Raw genomic sequence first — 21,872 nt, forward strand, 5'->3', positions numbered from 1 at the left:
TAATAAAGGTGTTATTTTTGTTATTATTGAAAACCACACACGTTTGTTGCAGACTGAGGTTAAGAAAAGTTGTTATTAGAAATAAGTTAAATATAAACAAAATACATGAATTGAATCACCATACATTCACGTTTATGTCAAGATTTAAACAAATGACTTGTTAACATTGTATACCTATTTATGTAAAATTATTGAATGACATAACCTATTTATTGCATTAAATCGTAGATATATTGAAACAAAATGCAGCATTAGTTATAGATGCTGATATTACGTTTTTGGTACAGCAAATCAACAATTAAAGTTTGCATACACATGTATATATTTTTGACGTTATAAAGTCGTAAAATATGTTTTCTGAAAACTGCTTAAAATAAATCGACATCGTTTGTTTTTCTTTTTTAAGAGTAAATTATTTATTGTATGATATCAGACAGCAAGATACAAAAAAACATTAGAGATAAAAATCATATAGCAACAATTCTCAGGTTCGAACAGTTTTATGTTTTTTAAGTCCACCGACAAACGTATATTTTTATACCCTCCACATATATGGTTTCAGTAGCACCCATCAAAAATACGTCTATATACACATATTTCAAACAGATTCTTCAAGAGCCCCGGATGTGCCTCCACATTCTATTTTGTCAAAATAAATTTTTGCTGATTTTCCTATTTTCAGGGTATCTATATCCGCGGTTTTAGTGGATGGATTCGATCGCGGATGGGCTCATTAGATCCGTCGCTTAAAAAAAACTAAACTCACGCGGGGTACAAAGGAAATTTAATGGCACTTGTAAATTTTAAAGGCAAAAAATAGGTTTTTTAAAAAAATTCACGCATCAAATATTAGCCTTTAGACTCCAATTACTAGGATGCTGTAAGGAGCACACTCATGAGATATGCATTACACGACGTAAAATCACGAGTTTTATAATCCCATTATTAGTTTTGAATATTATCTTGTTGCGCGTCCGAATTATTAAAAAAATTAAAAAAAAACCCCGAAATTCCGGCTTCAAAATGTCAGCATCAATTTTAGGTGGATGCAGTGGATATATCGAAAAATGATACACTAGTATCATATTGCCCATGAAGTATTCTTTGAGTCTTTCTTTGGGCATATGTCTATAAAATGTAAGGTTAAGCCAGAAATCGGAAGGGAGCATAAAAAAACTTGTTGGCTTCAACCCATTTTTACCTATTTTTCTACATTGATGCCAACACAGCTTCCAAGTAAATTAAATTTAATGGTCGATATTATGGGATTCCTCCTAAAACACTTCATTTTAAAGAATGTATATCAAACTATATTGGGTGCCACCGTGGTGCAATGGTATGCACGCCCGCCTTGCACGCAGAAGGTCGGGGGTTCGATTCCCCGGCCAGGCAACATCAAACATTTTTCAACGGTGGCAAAATACACCTCAGTAATGTTGGCGACATTTCCTGAGTATTTCAGCCTTGAAAAACTTCTCCATAAGTGGTGTCTTAAGACACGCCGTTCGGACTCGGCGATAAACAGTAGGTCCCATATCATTGAGCTTATATATGAATCGGGGTGCACTCATTGATATGAGAGAAGTCTCCCTTGTCCCGTATTGGGATGATATGGAACAATGTTTTTTTGTTTATATCAAACTATATAGAATATGTTATAGAATTCGCGAACTCTGAATGGGTGAAACTCGGATTCATCGATTGTAAAACATTTTTGGTTTTCGTCATATACAGGTATAAAACAATATAAGGGTAGCATCCATATAAGGATAGCCTCCGTTTAAGAGTTTTTGATGACTTTAGTCACATTTTTCTACCGAAATGGCTGTTAAGTGGAATTTTGTGTTCCCAGAACATAGAAAATTTACTCAGAAAAAACTACCCACATATATCCAGGTTTAAGTCTAGCCAGTATTACTCAATTTATGTATTTCGAGGGTTTATTGTCAAATTTTCGAACCGAGATTGCTGTAATATTGTGTGTTGCAGAAGAAGAAGATATTGCTGACAGCTTTGCTATAAAATTTAATCAAAATGTTATGAACATTATACATCAATGTGATATAATCACACTAAACACACACAGCCCAAAAATCGTTACTAATTCAATATTCCTCGAATATACGACAGATACTGAGATAAATGGAATACTAAAGACTATTAACATCAATAAGTCTCCAGGAATAGATAATATCAGAGCTATTGTTATTAAAAACAATGCAAGTTTTCTAACACCAGTAATCACCAAATTAATAAACCAAAGCATATGCGAATCATCCATACTACAAATCCTTAAACATTCAATAATCAGACCAATTTACAAAGGAGGAATAAAAACCGACTATGCCAACTACCGGCCTATTTCAATACTTCACATTTAAGAAAAAGTTTTGGAAGAGGTTTTAGTCAGAAGACTGAACAGTTTTTTTAACTAAATATCACATTACACTGTGCAACAAAATGGAGCTCAAAGTCTGGGGGGTGGAAAATTCCTATTGGAGATGAAAGCCCTTGGTGAGTATATACAGAACCCCGAAGGACAGATTCGCCGTGAGTCGATCTTTCGCGATATGGCGCGATGAAGTTTTTGCTAGAGACCCTGTAAGCCATCAGGAATTAGCGTTATATCTTTGTTCACTGTTGCTTTAGCTTATTTTTGGTATGACATGTCTTCAGTCAAATCGAATGAGGATTATTTTCGTAGAGCACTTCGACCTTCTAACTCGCTTCCTTCAATGTCCTTTTCTTCCTTTATTTTAAGAGCCGCTATAAAATACCACAAGATGACGTTTTTCAGCTTCGAAATGTTCTGCAAAAATGTCGGCCAGAAAATTTTAGGTACGGCTCTCCTTGACAACAAATCGATTATGTCGAGTTTTCGTGGTCGTTTTGTGCATTTACCCTGTATTTTGTTTTTTGTATATTCGTTACAGAACATACAAAAACACAAAACACAGTTTTTTTCTGAGCAAACAGGGGTAAATGCACAAAACGACCACGAAAACGCGACAACATCGATTTGTTGTCAATGAGAGCCGTACCTAAAATTTTCTGGCCGACATTAGTAAATGTGCTCGAAAAGACTGGCATAAGAGGAAACTGTCTAAAACTGTTTAAAGACTATCTGACATACAGGACATTCAGCGTCAAAATTGATAAGACGAACAGCTTACAACTACCAACACGATATGGAGTCCCACAAGGATCAAAATTGGGCCCAATATTATATCATATATATACAAACGAAATGACACTAACTCTGAAAAACAGTAGTTTATTCACATATGCAGATGATACTGCAATAATAGTCTCACATCATGATTTAAAAGAAGCTACATTAACAATGCAGCACGAATTCAACACAATAACTAAATGGTGTCATGATTATGGTCTCATAATAAACCCTAAGAAAACAAAGATTATGCACTTCAGATCAAGAAATGTTCTCAAAAATAGCATCCAAATCCTGTTTCACAACAGTGATTGTCTACATGAACAGACAACCCAACAAAATAGTGAAAACTGCACAACCTATTTGGAAGTATTTGAAAATTACAAATACTTAGGCATTAACCTGGATCAAAATTTCAAATGGAAAAATCACATAGAAAGCTTACAAACCAAATTACGTAAATCGGCTTATGCCCTCTACCACCTCGGCAATTGTGCACCATATATTACATTAAAACAAGCATACTACTCACTAGTAGAATCACACCTGAGTCATGGTATCACAGCTTGGGGAAATGCAAGGTGTTGCAGAACGCTTCAAGAAACCCAGGACCGAATCGTAAAGTACCTACACAAAAAAATATCTTCACACACATAATAACACTCGTGAATGTGTACCCGGCAATAACAAAAAACACATATACAAAAACCAAGGAATACTGAATATAAAAGAAATTTTCGTACTGACAATTGTTGGAGAATTCTCAGATGATCCCAATCTAGCAAAAAAAAAAAAAATAAACCACGAAAGAAACACAAGAAGAAGACTAGAAGGACGCTACATAATACTGAAATTTAAAAATGAATACGGAAAACTCGCTCTTGATGTCGCCCTTCCTAGCATTCTAAATGAAGTTCCTAAGGAGATCTTAGAAATAAGAAATAAATATTCCAAAATTAAACATATTAAAAATAGTTTTATTAACAACTAATTAATTACTATTAAGTAAAAAAATGAATTCTACAGCATGGAATTAACACTTTGTACATTAGGGTGGGGCGATTTGTGTGGAAGGAAAAAAACCTTAATGAGTCCTTCGCGTTTCTGATTCCTGGGATTGAACTGAGCAAAAACGTCCACTGGACCATATATCTACCGTGAAAATCGAGCCTCCCGATTTTGACTTTAAGTTTTTTATTGACGTTTTTTGGATATTTGGGCATATAACAGCCAAACCATTGAGATTTTCGATCCAACACAAAGACAAACATTGTAGCCAAGACAGAAGTTGAAAACTCTCTAATACATCGAAAAAGCATTGGAACGCTCCTTCAGGCAGTTTTGGCCTTAAGAATGTGCAAACTTTTCGGAAAATGTCGATAAATGACATTGTGCTACAAAATTTGACCCGAAAAATATTCAAGTGTTCTGATGCAAAATTATATCGTGTTGGGATCCATGGACAACGACAATGCCTTTATTTCGTTTGGGTCACTTCGTTTTATTTTTTTATAACGGTAAAATTAGTGAAAATCTGGGTTTCTTACATTTTCAAATTTAAACGGGCATATCTTATTTTTTCCACAACGGATTTATTTTTTAAAGGGGTGAATAATGTCTTTTGAATAAGCTATTATTGTTTTAAATCGGTTAACAAATGGCTAAGTTGTGTCTGAAAAAACCACCTCAAAAACTATAACTGAATTTCTCATAATTTTCAAAAATATGTTTTTTTGTTTTGTTTAATATTTATTTTGAAAGTTATGAGAAATTCCTTTATAGATTTTTTGTGGGGTTTTTCAGACATAAACCACTATAACTTAGCCATTTGTTAAACGATTTAAAACAGTAATAGCTTATTCAAAAGACATTATTAATTAAAAGGAAGAAGGATCAAAAGAAATCCGTTGTGGAAAAAATAAGAAAAAAATAAATTTGAAAATGTAAGAAACCCAGATTTTCACTAATTTTACCGTTATAAAAAAATAAAACGAAGTGACTCAAACGAAATAAAGGCATTGTCGTTGTCCATGGATCCCAACACGATATAATTTTGCATCAGAATACTTGAATATTTTTCGGGTCAAATTTTGTAGCACAATGTCATTTATCGACATTTTCGGCCCGGCCGAACTTAACGCCGTTCTTACTTCTTTATAATTATGCCAAAATAATTTCTAAGACTACATTAGACTAGACTTGTAATACACACGGTGCGCCTGAACTAACTTTAAATGTAAGGTGCTTACACCTGGGAAGTTTTGGCGGATTCTGAAACAGCCTTCATAGATGAGAAAAATCCAGAAACAAAAAAAAATCGCTGGAGGGATTTTTAAACAAATCGCGATTAAATTGCACATTTATAATTTTTCAGAAAAGTGCTTAATTTATCGAAATGGGTCTAAAGAAAATGTTGTAGAGAATTTTTACTTGGAATGAACTTGATTAAGTCATTCCAACAGACTAACTCCATCTATTGATGAATTATCCAGAATTTCACTCATTTACCGAAATGATATGATGATTCATTCACAATATAAGTTGGAAATGAAGCGTGATTCACAATAACGTTAACCATTATTTCGGTTTGTGTCTATACTAAATTATTTATCTTAACCAATAACCATGTGATTGATGCTACACATTTCAAACTATAAACTTGTAGGTAGCATTTAATAGAAGTTATGTTCGTTGAAAAGGGATGAATCCTGTGTATTTGCATGTGAAATAAAAAAATTTAAATGAGTTTTTCTTGAAATGGCATTTTGAATGCGGATGAATCGATATTCCTATACTTTTTGGCTTATTTAGTACACAAAAAATCTTGGAATTTTTTATTGACCGTTTTACGACCAAAAAACTATATTAGTTTTGGATAATTTTCTGTAAAACATCAATGGCGGTAAAATATCACATACATATCAGTGGATATTTACTTAATTACTCAGTTGGCCCTCTACAGAACATTTGTCCTATAAGCTGAACTTTATGGCCAAAAAAACTATATTAAAAAGTTGGATAATTTTCTTTGTCAAAAATTAATTCACTGGCGATTATACATCACAGACATATCAGCGGATGTTTATTTAATTACTTAGTTGGCTCTCTACAGAACATTTGTCCTATAATCTGAACTAAGAACATTTGTCCTATAATCTGTCCTGACTATACTGATGTCACTGTAGTTTATACGACGTCGATATGACTGTGAGTCAACGCAAATTGGCCAAATTTCTAACGTATTTCAGACAATGAAAGGCAATGAAAGGCCACATCCTTCAAAGGGTCTTATTTTCCTAGTATTAAAGCCATATTTTGACTAATTTTAGCGCATTAAACTTCAAATGGCTTTAATTCATTCCAATTTTAGAGAATCGTAACAGTAATATTCAAAATTTTCAATTGTATTCAAGTTTTTATTGAGAGAAATTTTAAAAAGTTTATAACGGGGCGATATCGAAGCAAAACTTTTGGTTGAAAGATACTCCATAAGAGAACAACACAAGATACAGTGCTGCTCAAAACATTTGCAACTCAGATGCCTATATCGCATTTAGGCTATTTTTAAGGACATTTTATGTTTTGAAATATATTTATTTTTGCAATTAGATTCTTTATTGACCCTACTTTCATGATTTTAAAATGATTATTCAGTTCTTAACACTTATGTTACAGAAATGTGTGAAATGTCGGAGGATCACGTGTTTTAGCCTGCTCAAAACATATGCAACTCCGTGGTTCGAATATTTATTACCTAATTTTTGTTGAGTTTTTTTGTATTGATTGGCATAAGATGGTTTTTAGTCAGAAGAATAGGGCAAAAAGCTTTCATGAGGAATAGATTTTATGCCGCCTATGTTTAATTTTGACAGACAAGTATGCCGAAAACAAGACATTTCTAATTTTTTAATAAAAACAAAAGTTATGGTCCCAAATTTGTATCAAAGATATGAAAAATGTTTATTTCTGAAAATTGTGGATTCAACGCATTCCAGAAATAAATATAAGAACATTAAAATATTTAAAATTGAGCTGTATACCGCGTAAAAAGTACTAAAATTGCGGTAAGATGGGAAGGAGGTGAATGTAGAACGGCATCTACTGCAGGGGATAATCAAATAATGGTGCGAATTATTAAGCAGATCCCTCAAATGTCATCAACAGACGTTAAATAAAGGCTTGACATCGATAAATCTATACAACACCCTCTGATGCATACCATAGATACCGGTGTACCAATATGGGCAAATTTTCGGAAAATAGTAATTTCCAGGAAAAATTAAATTTTTCATATAAATTTTGCAAAAAATGTTTGGAATTGATTTTGGAGTTATAAAATCGAGTGTTTTTCGTCGACTTAAATCAATATTTGAGTTATATGACTTGAAAAAATGTACTTTATCACCAAGTCGAGTGATAATCGAATTTGTCACCTTATACAAAAAAGTTGACCCAAAACGAAGATGGTGTTTTATATTGACCTGAAGGTATTTTTATGGACAGAGATGGTACTAGAGGCATAAGGTCGAGATATTTATAGGATTTAAAAACTAACCAGACATATAATATGTCGAAATCGCACCACGTACACACTACAGGCGTCGTATAAGAGGGGTTTTTGGCATAATACCGCCACAAAACGTATGTATAACCACGTAAAACTAGCAATTTTTTGCAAATATTTTTTGTGTTCTTATCGGACCCGATCAGCCTTAGTGATCTGAATTCATATAAAAGGTTCCGGGACTCTAAAATGGACTCTACACTTCTAAATGTCTAATAAAACTTTTGTATTTAGTAATTATCCTTAGAGACAGGATTCAAAAGGATATATTAATTTATTTAATTACCTGGATACCTTTATGATGTGTCTAGATAATAAATAAATGGTTAAACTCACAATATATTATCAAAACACAAATCATATCTTCAGATTTTGAATCAAATTTTCTAAGTTGCAAATGTTTTGAGCAGGACCAAAAGTGAGTCCGAGCTTTGTTTCGTGTATTTTTGTAAAATAAGTGCAATTATTGCCAATTCTATTTTAAATCTTTAAAAAGGGATCAATAAACAATCAACCTACAAAAATATTTGCATTTCAAATCCATAAATTACCTCAGAACTATATAAAAAGTGAAGTAGTCATTCCAGTTGCAAATGTTTTAAGCAGCACTGTATATAAACATATCCCAGGATATTCGACGAATGTCAACTAAAATGGAGTAACAAATAAAATGTTAAAGTGTGCTATTGAAATGAAAGGGAGTGTACATATGTTATATGAAATAGGGAGCAGACTTATGCCCCTGTAGTTTGAGCACACAGTCTTATCTTCTTCCTCGTGGATGTTACACAGTATGCTTATTCCAATCGTCGCGTATGAGTTCTTCCTGCCATCTAGCTGACGCATACACCTTATCAGCGTGTCGCCTCCGGCTTCGAACAGCTCGACTAGTAGGCCGTACGCTCCTGCTGCCTTATTATTCTTCAGTCGGTTTGTTACTATATTTACCTCATCTTGACCGGGCAGTATACATTCAATACCATCTTCTGGGTTTGGATCTGCGGTATCTTCGTTATCTTTGCTAGTATTTGAACACAAATGTTTGGAAAAATGCTCTTTCCATAAGATATAAGATAAGACTAATATACCTAAAATTATAGTTTTATTAGAAATTATATGTTTTATTTTTTTAAATCATTTTGTGTGTGTGGTTTTCATCGAGTCACCTTATATTTAAGAATTTATCTAATATTAAATAAAAACTGATCAAAATATGATACAGGGACACGAGGTTGTAAAAAGTCATCATCCTCATGTTGACAGGTGGGCGGTACAATAAATCTGAGAATCTGAAATGGAAACCCAGGCTTAAAGGATTAAGTTTGTTGTATATCTGTGCGAATGCGAAGGTTAACTAATAGTACGTTTATATATAACCGGATTTAACAAACCCACTGGGTTTCAAATGTCAATTCCATTGCTTAAATTTTAAATAAATCATCATAAAGAAGGTTAACCCTGCAAAAGGCTATAAAATAAACAGTGTCTTACTTAGTTGGCCAGATAGAAGAGATATGTACCATAAGCGAACTAAGAATAGATTTCCAATCCATTACCTTGTACTTCCAAATAACATCGAAATCTTAAGCACTTTTATATTTTGATGCGTTTTGGAAGACATAAATGTGTGCATAAGGTTATAACTTTTCTGGATTTTTTAAACTAAAAAACTCCATATTTACAAATGTTTTTAACGGATATTATGAATACCCGTTTAGTGTAAATGACGTTTTAATTGTGACCTACCTGCACAAATTATTTATTTAAAATTCTACATTTCTTCATCTTTTTTCTGACTTAACGTCTGATTTCATAGTAGTTTCATACATCCTATGATATCATATTCGAATTGTGACACTTTAAGTTGACAATGAGAATGACTTAATCGTCGTTCTTGTTTAATATAGTCACGATTAACATATCATTTGTTGTTGTTAGTAGGTATGCGTTCAAATTGAGAATTCGAAATATATGAAAACAAAACATAAACATTGCTTCATATCGAAAGTGGTTTAACTAACAACATTTGCAAGTGTGCCAAATGTTATTCAGCCATAATTTTTGCAACAATTGTAACCATAAAAATTCAACAATAAATTTTGACTATGAAAATAAAATATACACATACATATGTACATTTACATACAAAGTATAGAAAAAACAAATAAAAAATTTGCAGTGTCAGCGAGGAGAAATTGTTGGGGTGCATTGGCATGTAACGGCAAAAATAATTTTAGGAGGATTATAAAATGGCTCAATTTGTTATAGTTTACATTTACAACTCAAATCATATACTAAAATAATTTGTTTTATACTGTGCTCAAATTTTAAGAGTAATAATATGATATAATAACATGTCCTCGGTTGTCCTGCTAACTGAACATTTATCATATAGGCCGAACTATATTTTGTATAAAAATAGGTTTCCAACAATGCAATTTTTGTCGGTACAGGCCCCATATACATATATAGATATTCGATTCAGCCATGTTCAGAAATGTTTCAAAATATTTTACTGTATGTGTACTCAAATTTAAATTCACAATTTTTAGATTTTTGCAGGTTTCGAATGGTCATACATTTTAAAATGCATTTCCCCCTAATAGTCCGGTCAAAATAGACATGCGTATAAGGGGGAAATAGCAAAAATTCCCACAAAGCTGAATTTTGGTGGAGAGCTAGGGTTGGCCATTAGAAGCAACGTCCTAAAAGTCCCCATCGATCCCATGTGTGCAAAAGAAGTTATTCGGGGTCAAAGGTCATTTTTGGAGGCATTATTCAGTTTTCTTATTTTTTCTCAAAAACGGTAATACTTAGCAAAAGCCCGCTAAAGTAAAAGTTGTAGATTCAATAATTGTCTACAAGATTGATCTTTATGACTCTTAAAAAAGACTTACCATTTTCGAGATATCTCGATCTAAAGGTCAAATAAAAAATTAGCCGCGTTAGTACATTATGAGGCGATTACTTCGCTTATTTTAGCCGGTTCGTCTGAATATGTGCATATTTCCCTTATAAGTGCATAAAAGTCATGTGTTTTTTAGAACAGCTATATCTCAAGAATGGTTCCTTCTAAGAAAAAAATTCTAAGGGTCAAATTTGTAGATAATTTTTCTGTCTACAATATTTACTTTAGTCACTTTTTGATTAGATCAACCGTTTTCAAAAAATAAATCCGAAAACCTAAAAACCCTTAAATTTTGACCTTTGACCCCGAATAATTTTTTTTGCACACATGGGATCGATGGGAACTTTTAGAACATTGCTTCTAATGGCAAACCCTAGCTCTTCACCAAAATTCAGCTTTGTGGGAATTTTTTTTTCATGAATTTGTTACAAGAAATCTACCAAATTTTTTTTCGACAAACGACCGCCTACGAAACACTCATCATTTATGCTAACGAGGGTATATTCACTTTCACACGGGCAAAATGTGCCTCAGAGAAATAATGGTTTTAGACCCCAAGTATGTTTGGACGAAACGTTTGGACGTTTTAGACAATTTTTAGCCGATTTAGCAATGTCCGTCCGTCTGTCTGTCTGGCTGGTGCGCACAATAACTCTCGAACGGATTAACCGATTCGAACCAAATTTTGGGTATCGTAATATTTTGACTATACTTAGTTTAAGTTCGAAGATGGGTCATATCAGTCCACTCCTTCAGACCGATTTAGTCCATGCTTTGTACATCCTGAATTTAGTTCATGCTTTGTACATCCTGAATTTTACCAGACTTAGATGAGGTTCCAATATGAACTCAATCGGTCCACTCCTTCGGTACCTCCCACACAAAATTTTGGAAATGTTTAGTTTAGGACTAGCTCTCGAATCGCTTTGATTTTTGTTGTAACAACTTGTATTCACTGCCCCCCATACGTTGGTACAAGTTTCATCAGGGGCAAGCCCATAATTCCTGACATAATAGCCTGAAAGTTGTAAAAAACCCATATGACACCGTGTGTATTTGTTGGAGCACAAGATAACTCTCGAGCGGATCTGCCGATTCGGTCCAACATTTGGCCTTCCTAATATTTTGTCCAAACTTAGTTTAAGTTCGAATATAAGCCATATCGGTCCACCCCTTCAGGCACCTCCCCCAGAAAATTTCAAAAATGTTCGGAAAAATTGTGTGCACGATAACTCTTGAAGGGAATGATCGATTTGGTCCATACTTTACACATCCTAATATAGTATAGATCAGGTTTGAATATGGACCATATTTATTCACTCCTTCGGGTACTTCCCACACAAAATTTCAGATAAGTTCACTTTAAGACCTGCTCTTGGATCACTTTGATTTTTGTTGAAGAAAATTGCATTTACTGACCCCCTTTACGATGGTACAAGTTTTTTCAGGGGAAATAAATACATCCTGAGAAAACAGCCCAAAAGCTGTAAAAAATCCCTATGGCACCATTTAAGTGGCTGGAGAGCACCTAAACCTCGAACTGGTCAACCGATTTGGTTGGAAATTTGGCCTTCGACATATTTTGTCCAAACTTAGTTTCACTTCGAAGATGGGCAATACCGGTCCACCACTTCCAATACTTCTCCCAAAAATTTAAAAAAATTTCACTATTTACGATACACTTTCTTGAACGGGGTAACCAATTTGGTCCATACTTTGGATCTTCTAATAGTTTGTCCAAATTTAGTTTAATTTCCAAAAATGACCCATATTGGCGCTCTCTTTAAGGTACCTTCCCTGCAAAAGTTCAAAATTTTTGTTTAAGTGCAGTTTAGAGTCTGTTGGAAGATCCCTTGGAAATGTATACCGATGCTATTCGTTGTGTGTGTTTACAGCGATATTATGTTTTCCGTGGACAAGTTCATGCTTCCTGGCCTACTGGTCCAAATGTTATACGATGACCCACTGAAATGACTAGTGGGTGCGATATCTATCGAAAAGATAAGACTCCCAAAATAAGATCCACTTTAATAATGGACTATGTCGGACCATTCCTTCAACACTAATGAACACTAATGAACTGATACTTTTTTACTTGTAGTTTGCGGTGCATACTGTAACTCGAAAACGAATAAACCGATCAGCATATCGTCACCATAAATGCCCAAAGACGTAACTTACAAAATAATAATTTTACAGGAGAAGCAAAAAACGTTATGAAATATATATCATATATATATATCATATATTATATATAAATATATATCATATATTATCAATTATATACGAATGGGTGTAGGTATATATATATATATGTCCTGTCGTTGGAATGGTTCAATAAAAACAACATTTTTGAAAAGACGCATCCGCAGTAATGATGGCATATTTTAAACAAAGCATTTGACTTTATTTTTTTATTTTTGGATTATGACAGCAGCCAGCCAATACGTATTATGCTTCAGTGATGATACGAACCAACATTCCAATCTCAATATTACAATTTGTCTATATAACAGTAAAAATGGGATCAAGCTCAAAGCGGTACTTTATACAACCACCACTACAAACTGTATTGAAGTAATACTCCCTTGGGGGAGTAGAATATTTTAACTAAAGAAAATTGTTGTATATTGATAATTTTCTGCGTGAGTCCAAAATACAAACTTACATTCACATAGAAAGGAAAATGATCAAATTCCTTTAAGATAGCTCACATGGGCCCTTTCCAAAACATTGACCAATATTTATCATTTTCCGAATTGAGCTTTTACATTCTCTAACAATACAAAATACCAAAGTACAGCAGCAATCTCGGTTTGATAATTTCACAAAAAACCTCGAAATACATAAAATTAAAATTGGTATTGTCCGGTTCAAGGGGGCTATATTACATCTTGGATATATATGGATAGTTTTTTGCGAATAATTTGTCTATCTTCGAAGAACACAAAATTTCAATTAACAACCAATTCAGTAGAAAAATGTGACTAAAATCTTCAAAAAAGCTTAAGTCGGCTGGTACCCATATACAGAGACTATAGCAAAACAAGGACCAATACTGTCTGCTTTTTTGCAAGGAATTTTTGTGCCTATTATAATGTTTTGTACCCCTAATGAAGTCTAAATAAACTGCCTAAAACTTTCAAAATACCGAAAATCGGGGGTACCGTTCTATTGGAACTGTATCAAAAAGTGGACCTGTACCGATGAAATTCCGGAGTAACATTTTGTATATCCAACGAAGGCTAAATTCCAAATTTCAGTAATTTCGTTTAAATAATGCTACGAAAACTAAAAAAATTCTGAAAATTTCGCTATACGGGGGCTATATGAAAACGTAGATCTACACCGACAAACTTTTGATGGAAAGTTTTATAGGTATTAATAATTATTTTCGGGAATATTTAATACCCCCATGGAAAACGAAATAAAAAATTTCATCCATTTCCATGGATATTGAGGCCACAGCCTACGAAATACCGAAAATGGGGGAATCATTCTATGGGGGCTATATGAAGGCGTGGTGCAAACCCGAAAATTTTCAGGTGGAAAGTTTTATACCCAAACGAAGACTAAAAACCAAATTGTAGTTATTTCGGTCGGATATTAAGGCCACAACTTTCAAAATACCCAAAACTCGCAGGTGGGGACTATATCAAAACGTGGACCGATATAGCTCATTTTCGTTTGGTATTCCTAGGAGGAATATAAACCTTTATGCCAAATTATAAAGCTCTACCTTAAATATTCCGTGCTGTATCTTGATTTCAACAGACAGATGTTATATCGACTTAGAATTTGATGCTGATCAAGAATATATACACTAAGGCGGGCCAAAAACGATCCGATTTTTACATTTTTTTTGTAGAATTCGCTTTTAGTCACAACAATAAACTGGTAAAAATGTCATCGATTGGACAATAAATGCAGATTTTAACCCTCCTTTGGACACCTGAGTCTGGTCAGGGATTTTTCGTTTTATTTTGCATTTTAAACTGAGTTACGATAAAGTTATGAACCTGAGATTCCAGGTAGCTTAATGAAATGTTCTTGCCTTTCAAACGAAGGAAACATGAAATCAAAAGGATCGCCAGAAAAGGAGCTACATACAAGGATTTTTGACATACATGTCACATTCGTAACACATGAGTCTGGCTGGGAGACGGGCAGACTGAGGGACATCGAATTGGCATTTTATGCAGATTAAAATTATGTGAACTAGGGTCATATATTTTTTGTATATTTTACAAATATCGAAAATACCACATAGCGGTGTAAAAAAGTATTTTTTTTCTTTCATTACGCCATTGCGGCAAAAAGTCGTTCTTAAAAGAGCTATATTTTATTGAATATAAATCTTTTAATCTATTTGACGCACCAAACATGCAATATATGCCCGATTTCAATAAATTTTGGAATTTTTAACGGAATTTTGCCTACAAATAAATTTGCCAAAATTATCGAAATCGGTCCAGGGGCTCAAATCTGTTTCTCTGAAAATGTGAAATGAAAACTTGTATAAAGGAGAAAACTGTCAAATGAAAAAAGTTATAAAGGAAATATTTTTCATTTCAAATTTTCATAGAACAAGAATCCAGCCCCAGATTTGGATAGAGCTCCGATATAATTTTTGGCCGATTTGAGGTATCTGATGCATCAACACGCTATGAATGTCAAATTTCAATGAAGTTTTTAAGTGTGAAGGAATTGGGACTATATATTAATTATATTAAAATCGGTCGAGATTTGTAAATTGTGTGCAGAATTTTGACTAAAAAATATTTTGAAAACCGTTCAGATTTCAGGTCATCCTATTGTTAAAAAATATCACATAAGTAGAGATAAGGAATAATAATAAAATATAATTATTTTCTGGAATATTTAATACCCCCATGGAAAACGAAATAAAAAAATTTTATCCATTTCCATGGATATTGAGGCCACAGCCTACGAAATACCGAAAATGGAGGAATCATTCTATGGGGGCTATATGAAGGCGTGGTGCAAACCCGAAAATGAAAAAGGTTATAAAGGAAATATTTTTCATTTCAAATTTTCATAGAACAAGAATCCAGCCCCAGATTTGGATGGAGCTCCGATATAAATTTTTGGCCGATTTGAGGTATCTGATGCATCAACACGCTATGAATGTCCAATTTCAATGAAGTTTTTAAGTGTGAAGGAATTGGGACTATATATTAATTATATTAAAATCGGTCGAGATTTGTAAATTGTGTGCAGAATTTTGACTAAAAAATATTTTGAAAACCATTCAAATTTCAGGTCATCCTATTGTTAAAAAATATCACATGAGTAGAGATAAGGAATAATAATAAAATATTGAATCTCTGATTCATTATTTAAGGAAGTGTCTTTGAAGTCAGTAGAAGTCAGCATTATAGTATGCGTGTACATTTAGTTGGAGAAAATCAAGGCTAAAATTATTAAATATGGATGGACGAAGGGGAAACAGTTACCTATTCATAAGACACGTCCTTATCCTCATTATTATTATTGGATTAAAACTGTTCAATACAAGTGGAAGTTACCCTTATAGTAATTTTAGGTGTCACAACAGCTTAATATATGCCCTTGGAAAAACGTTCTTAATCTTAACGTTATTCCTAATTTAATTCTCTTCTTTAAAGGGGACATTTATGGTGACGATATGACATTTGCAAATGTCACCCACGTAGGTGTAGTTATAGTAGGAAAGGATTTAGAAGGAGTCTTACTACCTGCACCATACAAAAATACCATAACATAAGCTCCATACACGGCACTGAATGTGTAAAGATCATATTCATATCTGCTATATTTATGCATTAAAGCATTTTAATGAATAATTTCAATATAAGTATAGCATTCCATTATATTTTATCTTGGTCGGGGTGGCGAAGCGCACCGGGTTCAGCTAGTGTGTTATAAACGGAATGACATATTTAATAAAAATGTAATTATCCCCTCCATATATGGTGGAGGGTATAAAAATCAACTAGGTTTGGTATGATTGATGGTACACCTTGTTATTGCTCCATGGAATGTTTCAACTGCATATTTGAAAACCGCATCCCGTAGCAATTAATGATGGAATATTTGACTTTTCTTTTTTTGTATTTTTTGTCCAATAACAGCAACCAGTGATGATACGAACCAACATTCCCATCTCAATATTCCAATTTGTCTATATAAAAATTATTATATTTGTCTATCCATATAAAAAGTAATATATGTAAATATTTACATGGGACTCACTACTGTTGAATATTGAGAAAAACACTTATTAGATTATGGGCACATTAAAAACACATCAACACTTGCGCCAAGTTAATATGCCAATAAAATTATATGTTTTTATTTTAATTTTTTTTTTCTTTACAGCATTAAAACAAAGAAACATTCCAATTTTTTCTGTTAAAAAAGCTACATAAATATGGCAGGCAAATTCCAATACAAACTTGGTATCAATGAACTTAAAACAAAGGACTTTCATTTATGGCAATCACTTATTGGGGAATTTATTGGTAAGTTTTACATAAAAATCCATCTGCACTTGTCAATATTTAACACTGTCTCTTTTGAATATATTTAGGAAATTTAATACTCAACTTTTTTGCATGTGGTGCATGCACACAAGCTGAAGATGGTACATTTAAGGCTTTGGCATTTGGCCTTGGTGTTTTTATGGCAATTACCGTAAGTATACATTACCTGCACTCAATTGAGTTGAATTGTTGTAATTTGTATGCATTAATTAGTATCAAAATTTGCCAATAAACTGTTTTTGCTTACATGTCAACGACTATATTTAGTAGGTAGACAAATTTCACAACTAAATGGAATTAGACTGCAGAAAACAGAAATAGGGACTACCTATCTAGCTTATGGGTACATTACACCATATGTATATATTACACAATGGGTGTACTATTATATACACCACCTGATATAAAAAACATATAGTGTTATGTACCCATTAGCCAACCTACTTATTCAAAACCTAGATCGCGTAGCCAGTGTTGGACTCTGTCCATAAAGTCTTTAAATCCCGATTGAAGGTCGACCAAAAACCAACAAAAACTTATACTTTTTTAAGGAAATTTATGGAATCTGACCAATGCATTTCAATAATTACAGACATAAAATACCGACAAAGATCGGTAAAATTTATATACAGAATAGCACTTGCCGACAAATATCGCAAACTATCGACATTTGTCGATAGAGAGTAGAGAGCTACAGAATCGCACTACAGGCTTTAAACCTGACTTGGGGACATTTTTCTTGTCATTAGCGTTTTCTCAAAACACAGCTGTTGATTGTGTTGGCAACTCGGCAGCAGCAATTGTGTAGATATTAGCACTGTTCCTTTACGTGCAAGAATCTTCAAGTTTTACCACTTTTTACTCGAAAAGCGTTCCTTTACTTCAGACACCATACAATTTACATGGGAGCAGTTTACAACTTTTACCACTTTTGCCGGTTTTACCATTTTCAAAAGTAAAGGAACAGACCAATTATTAGGTGTGTCTTTTTACGTGAAAATTTGTAATAATTATTACGAAATGTTACTAAATGCAGTCTTTTTACACAAAAGTTCAGTAAAAGAGAGCGAAATGAGAGAACAATTTTGACAGTTGTTTGCTGAGAGGTTGCTAGAAGAATTTTTCCCAGCAACATTTAGCAAGGTCGAACAACTGATTTTCAATCACCTGCTAATGGTCAGATGTTCAATGTTTATGTGATATTTGGGGAAAATACTGCAAATAATAGGTGTGTACGATAACTTTCCCAGCAATAATTACTCAGTCAGTTCCAGCAACCTCTCTCAGTGAATTTTACACTCTCAAGCAAGAAAAATTGCAGAAAGTTATCGAACAACATTTTGCAAAAACTTGCAAGAAAGTCAGCTGTTTCCGAAAATGTATGAAATTTGTTTTTGTTTCTTTTGATATTTCAAACCAAACGGAACAAAAACACAAATTTTAAAATTGCAGTTTACTTATTTAACGCTTTACGAGGGCAGTTCGGAAACTTCTTAGCCTAGCACAAAAAGCGCGGTATAAACAGAAAAAGTTAAGTGTTTTGGAAACTTCCATCTCTGTTATGAACACATGTTAAATTTTGTTTCGATCTGGCAACTCCTTCATATAGTTGCAGGTGTTCAAAAAAGACGCATCCGCAATTTTTTACAATGGAAAAATTAGAAATGCGTGCTGTCATTAAATATTTACATAAAAAGGTTTATCGGAACAAGAAATTCATAATGATATGGTGAATGTGTTAGGTGAAAGTGCTCCTTCATATGCAACAGTAAAAAATTGAGTTGCTGAATTTAAACGTGGTCGTACAAGCATTGAAGATGAACCACGTAGTGGACGTCCAAAATCAGCAACAACAACAGAAATTGTAGCCAAAGTGCATGATATGGTATTAAATGATCGACGAATAAAAGTGCGTGAAATTGCTAATATCATGGGCATCTCAAATGATCGAGTCCATTTAATTTTGCATGAAGAACTACAGATGAAAAAGCTTTCTACAAGATGGGTGCCGCATTTGTTAACAGTCGATCAAAAACGCATAAAACTGAACATTTCTCAAGCTTGTTTGGATCGTTTTAAGCGAAATAAAATGGATTTTAAGCGTCGTTTCATAACTGTTGATGAGACATGGATCCACCACTATACTCCAGAGAAAAAAGAACAATCCAAACAATGGACTGAAGCTGTATGAAGTGCCCCAAAGAAGGCAAAAACAATTCAATAGGCTAGTAAGGTTATGGCAACGGTTTTTTGGGACTTCAAAGGTATTTTATTGATTGACTATCTGCAAAAGGGTAAAACAATAAATTCAGAGTACTATTGCAACCTTTTGGATCAATTAAATGTACAAATTCGAGGAAAACGTTCTGGCTTACAACACAAAAAAATAATTTTTCATCAAGACAACGCACCAGCGCACAAAAGTCTTTTAACAATGGCTAAAATCAACGAATTAAAGTACGAGTTGCTTGACCACCGACCTTATTCTCCTGATTTAGCTCCAAGTGACTTTTACTTCTCAAATCTAAAAAAATCCTTGCTGGCAAGCTTCTTACCTCAAATGAAGATGCAATTACAGTTGTAAACCTCTATTTTGAAGACCTTGAGGAAAACTATTTTAATCAAGGGATAGAATTGCTAGAAAAGCGTTGGACTAAGTGTATTGAAGTTTCAGGAGATTATATTGAAAAATAAAAATTTTTTTGAAAAACTAACTATTTTCTTTCATTGATAGGCTAAGAAGTTTCCGAACCGCCCTCGTAATCCTATCCATAACGCTTTAGAATCTAAAAAAATGTGCAATTGTGAAATTTTCTTGGTCAAAAATGTTAACATTTCGAGTTGTTTACATTAAACAGGTGATTTAAAGTCAGCTGATCAGACTTGCAAATTTTTGCGGGACAAATTTTCCCAGCAAAATTTTTGCAAGTTCTCAGTCACAAAACTCTCCAAAATCTCTCCAAACTCGTTCTCTTTTGCTGGATAATTTTGTTATCGAACAGCATTCAGTAAGAATTTGTACAAATGTTTGGGATATCGTACAGACCTATTCTCCTGATTTAGCTCCAAGTGACTTTTACTTCTCAAATCTAAAAAAATCCTTGCTGGCAAGCTTCTTACCTCAAATGAAGATGCAATTACAGTTGTAAACCTCTATTTTGAAGACCTTGAGGAAAACTATTTTAATCAAGGGATAGAATTGCTAGAAAAGCGTTGGACTAAGTGTATTGAAGTTTCAGGAGATTATATTGAAAAATAAAAATTTTTTTGAAAAACTAACTATTTTCTTTCATTGATAGGCTAAGAAGTTTCCGAACCGCCCTCGTAATCCTATCCATAACGCTTTAGAATCTAAAAAAATGTGCAATTGTGAAATTTTCTTGGTCAAAAATGTTAACATTTCGAGTTGTTTACATTAAACAGGTGATTTAAAGTCAGCTGATCAGACTTGCAAATTTTTGCGGGACAAATTTTCCCAGCAAAATTTTTGCAAGTTCTCAGTCACAAAACTCTCCAAAATCTCTCCAAACTCGTTCTCTTTTGCTGGATAATTTTGTTATCGAACAGCATTCAGTAAGAATTTGTACAAATGTTTGGGATATCGTACAGACCTAATGCGATTCAACTATATTTATTGATTATTAATCTTTTAACTATCTTTTAACTATTTCTTATTTATTTTACTTAAAATTGAAGAAGTTTTTAACTGCTTTAGATTTAGTTTTTCTTTGGTAATCGACAGTTATCTTGCTAAATTTTTCTAAATGCTGTCTTTTTACTTTTCTCTTTTTTCCGTATAATTGTTCTTACTCTCTGAAAACAAGTTACAGAGTAAATGTTACTGAAAAAGTAAAAAAGATACAGCTATTTAAAAGTAAAGTAATTTAAAATAATCAAATTTAATTTTTTTTGAAATACTCTTATAGGTTGTTGGACATTTAAGTGGTGGTCATGTAAATCCAGCCGTGACAATTGGCATGCTAGTTGCTGGTCGTATTAGTGTCCTACGTGCAGTGCTATACATAATCTTCCAATGTTTAGGAGCGATAGCCGGGACAGCAGCTGTTAAAGTAAGTATCTGGTTAAAAGCTGGGATAAAAATTATGTTTATCTATTGTTGCATTGTTTGTTTTTCCAATAGACACTCATTGATGAGAAATATTATAACGGCCTTGGACACACAAATTTGGCCGCCAATATTACTGAACTCCAAGGACTTGGTATTGAGTTCTTTTTAGGTTTAGTATTGGTACTGACTGTATTCGGTGCCTGTGATGCCAATAAGCCTGGTAAGTGCTTTGAAAGTAACTCCATCTCAATATAATACATGTATTTTTTTCTAATGTTTCAGACTCACGTTATACCGCACCTTTGGCAATTGGCATGGCTGTTACTTTAGGCCACTTGGGCACCATTGCCTATACAGGTTCCAGTATGAATCCAGCACGTACTGTGGGTACTGCATTCGCCGTTAACAATTGGGAATCTCATTGGATCTATTGGGCTGGTCCAATTTTGGGTGGCATTGCTGCTGCATTAATTTACACTCAAATTTTGGAAAAACCAGCTGAGCCAAAGGTTAGTGAAGTATCGGAAAAATACAGGACACAAGCCGATGAACGTGAGGTGAGGGTTGTATGCTCATAAAAAGAAACATAATCCATTATACGTTTTGGCAATATG

General features: G+C 33.5%; 1 protein-coding gene across 5 annotated transcripts in view; it reads left to right on the plus strand.

Annotated features, from left to right (window-relative positions):
- Prip (aquaporin prip) overlaps window positions 1-21,872 on the plus strand; it is a 69,498-nt gene that overhangs the window by 46,049 nt on the left and 1,577 nt on the right. For 3 of the 5 annotated variants that reach the window (XR_012410269.1, XM_073968093.1, XM_073968092.1), the window contains 5 exons: window positions 17,026-17,168; window positions 17,237-17,340; window positions 21,116-21,259; window positions 21,331-21,478; window positions 21,541-21,815. Coding sequence is in view for 4 of the 5 variants with exons in the window: in XM_073968093.1 (XP_073824194.1) it covers window positions 17,078-17,168; window positions 17,237-17,340; window positions 21,116-21,259; window positions 21,331-21,478; window positions 21,541-21,815 (762 nt within the window). In the remaining variant the exon portion in view is untranslated. The remainder of the gene's footprint in view (window positions 1-17,025; window positions 17,169-17,236; window positions 17,341-21,115; window positions 21,260-21,330; window positions 21,479-21,540; window positions 21,816-21,872) is intronic. The other 2 variants (XM_073968095.1, XM_073968094.1) reach the window with 1 other exon arrangement.

The sequence above is a fragment of the Musca autumnalis genome, unplaced genomic scaffold (genome assembly GCF_047663935.1).
Source record: "Musca autumnalis isolate F117 unplaced genomic scaffold, ASM4766393v1 scaffold_2, whole genome shotgun sequence".
In the NCBI taxonomy this organism is placed as follows: Eukaryota; Metazoa; Arthropoda; class Insecta; order Diptera; family Muscidae; genus Musca; species Musca autumnalis.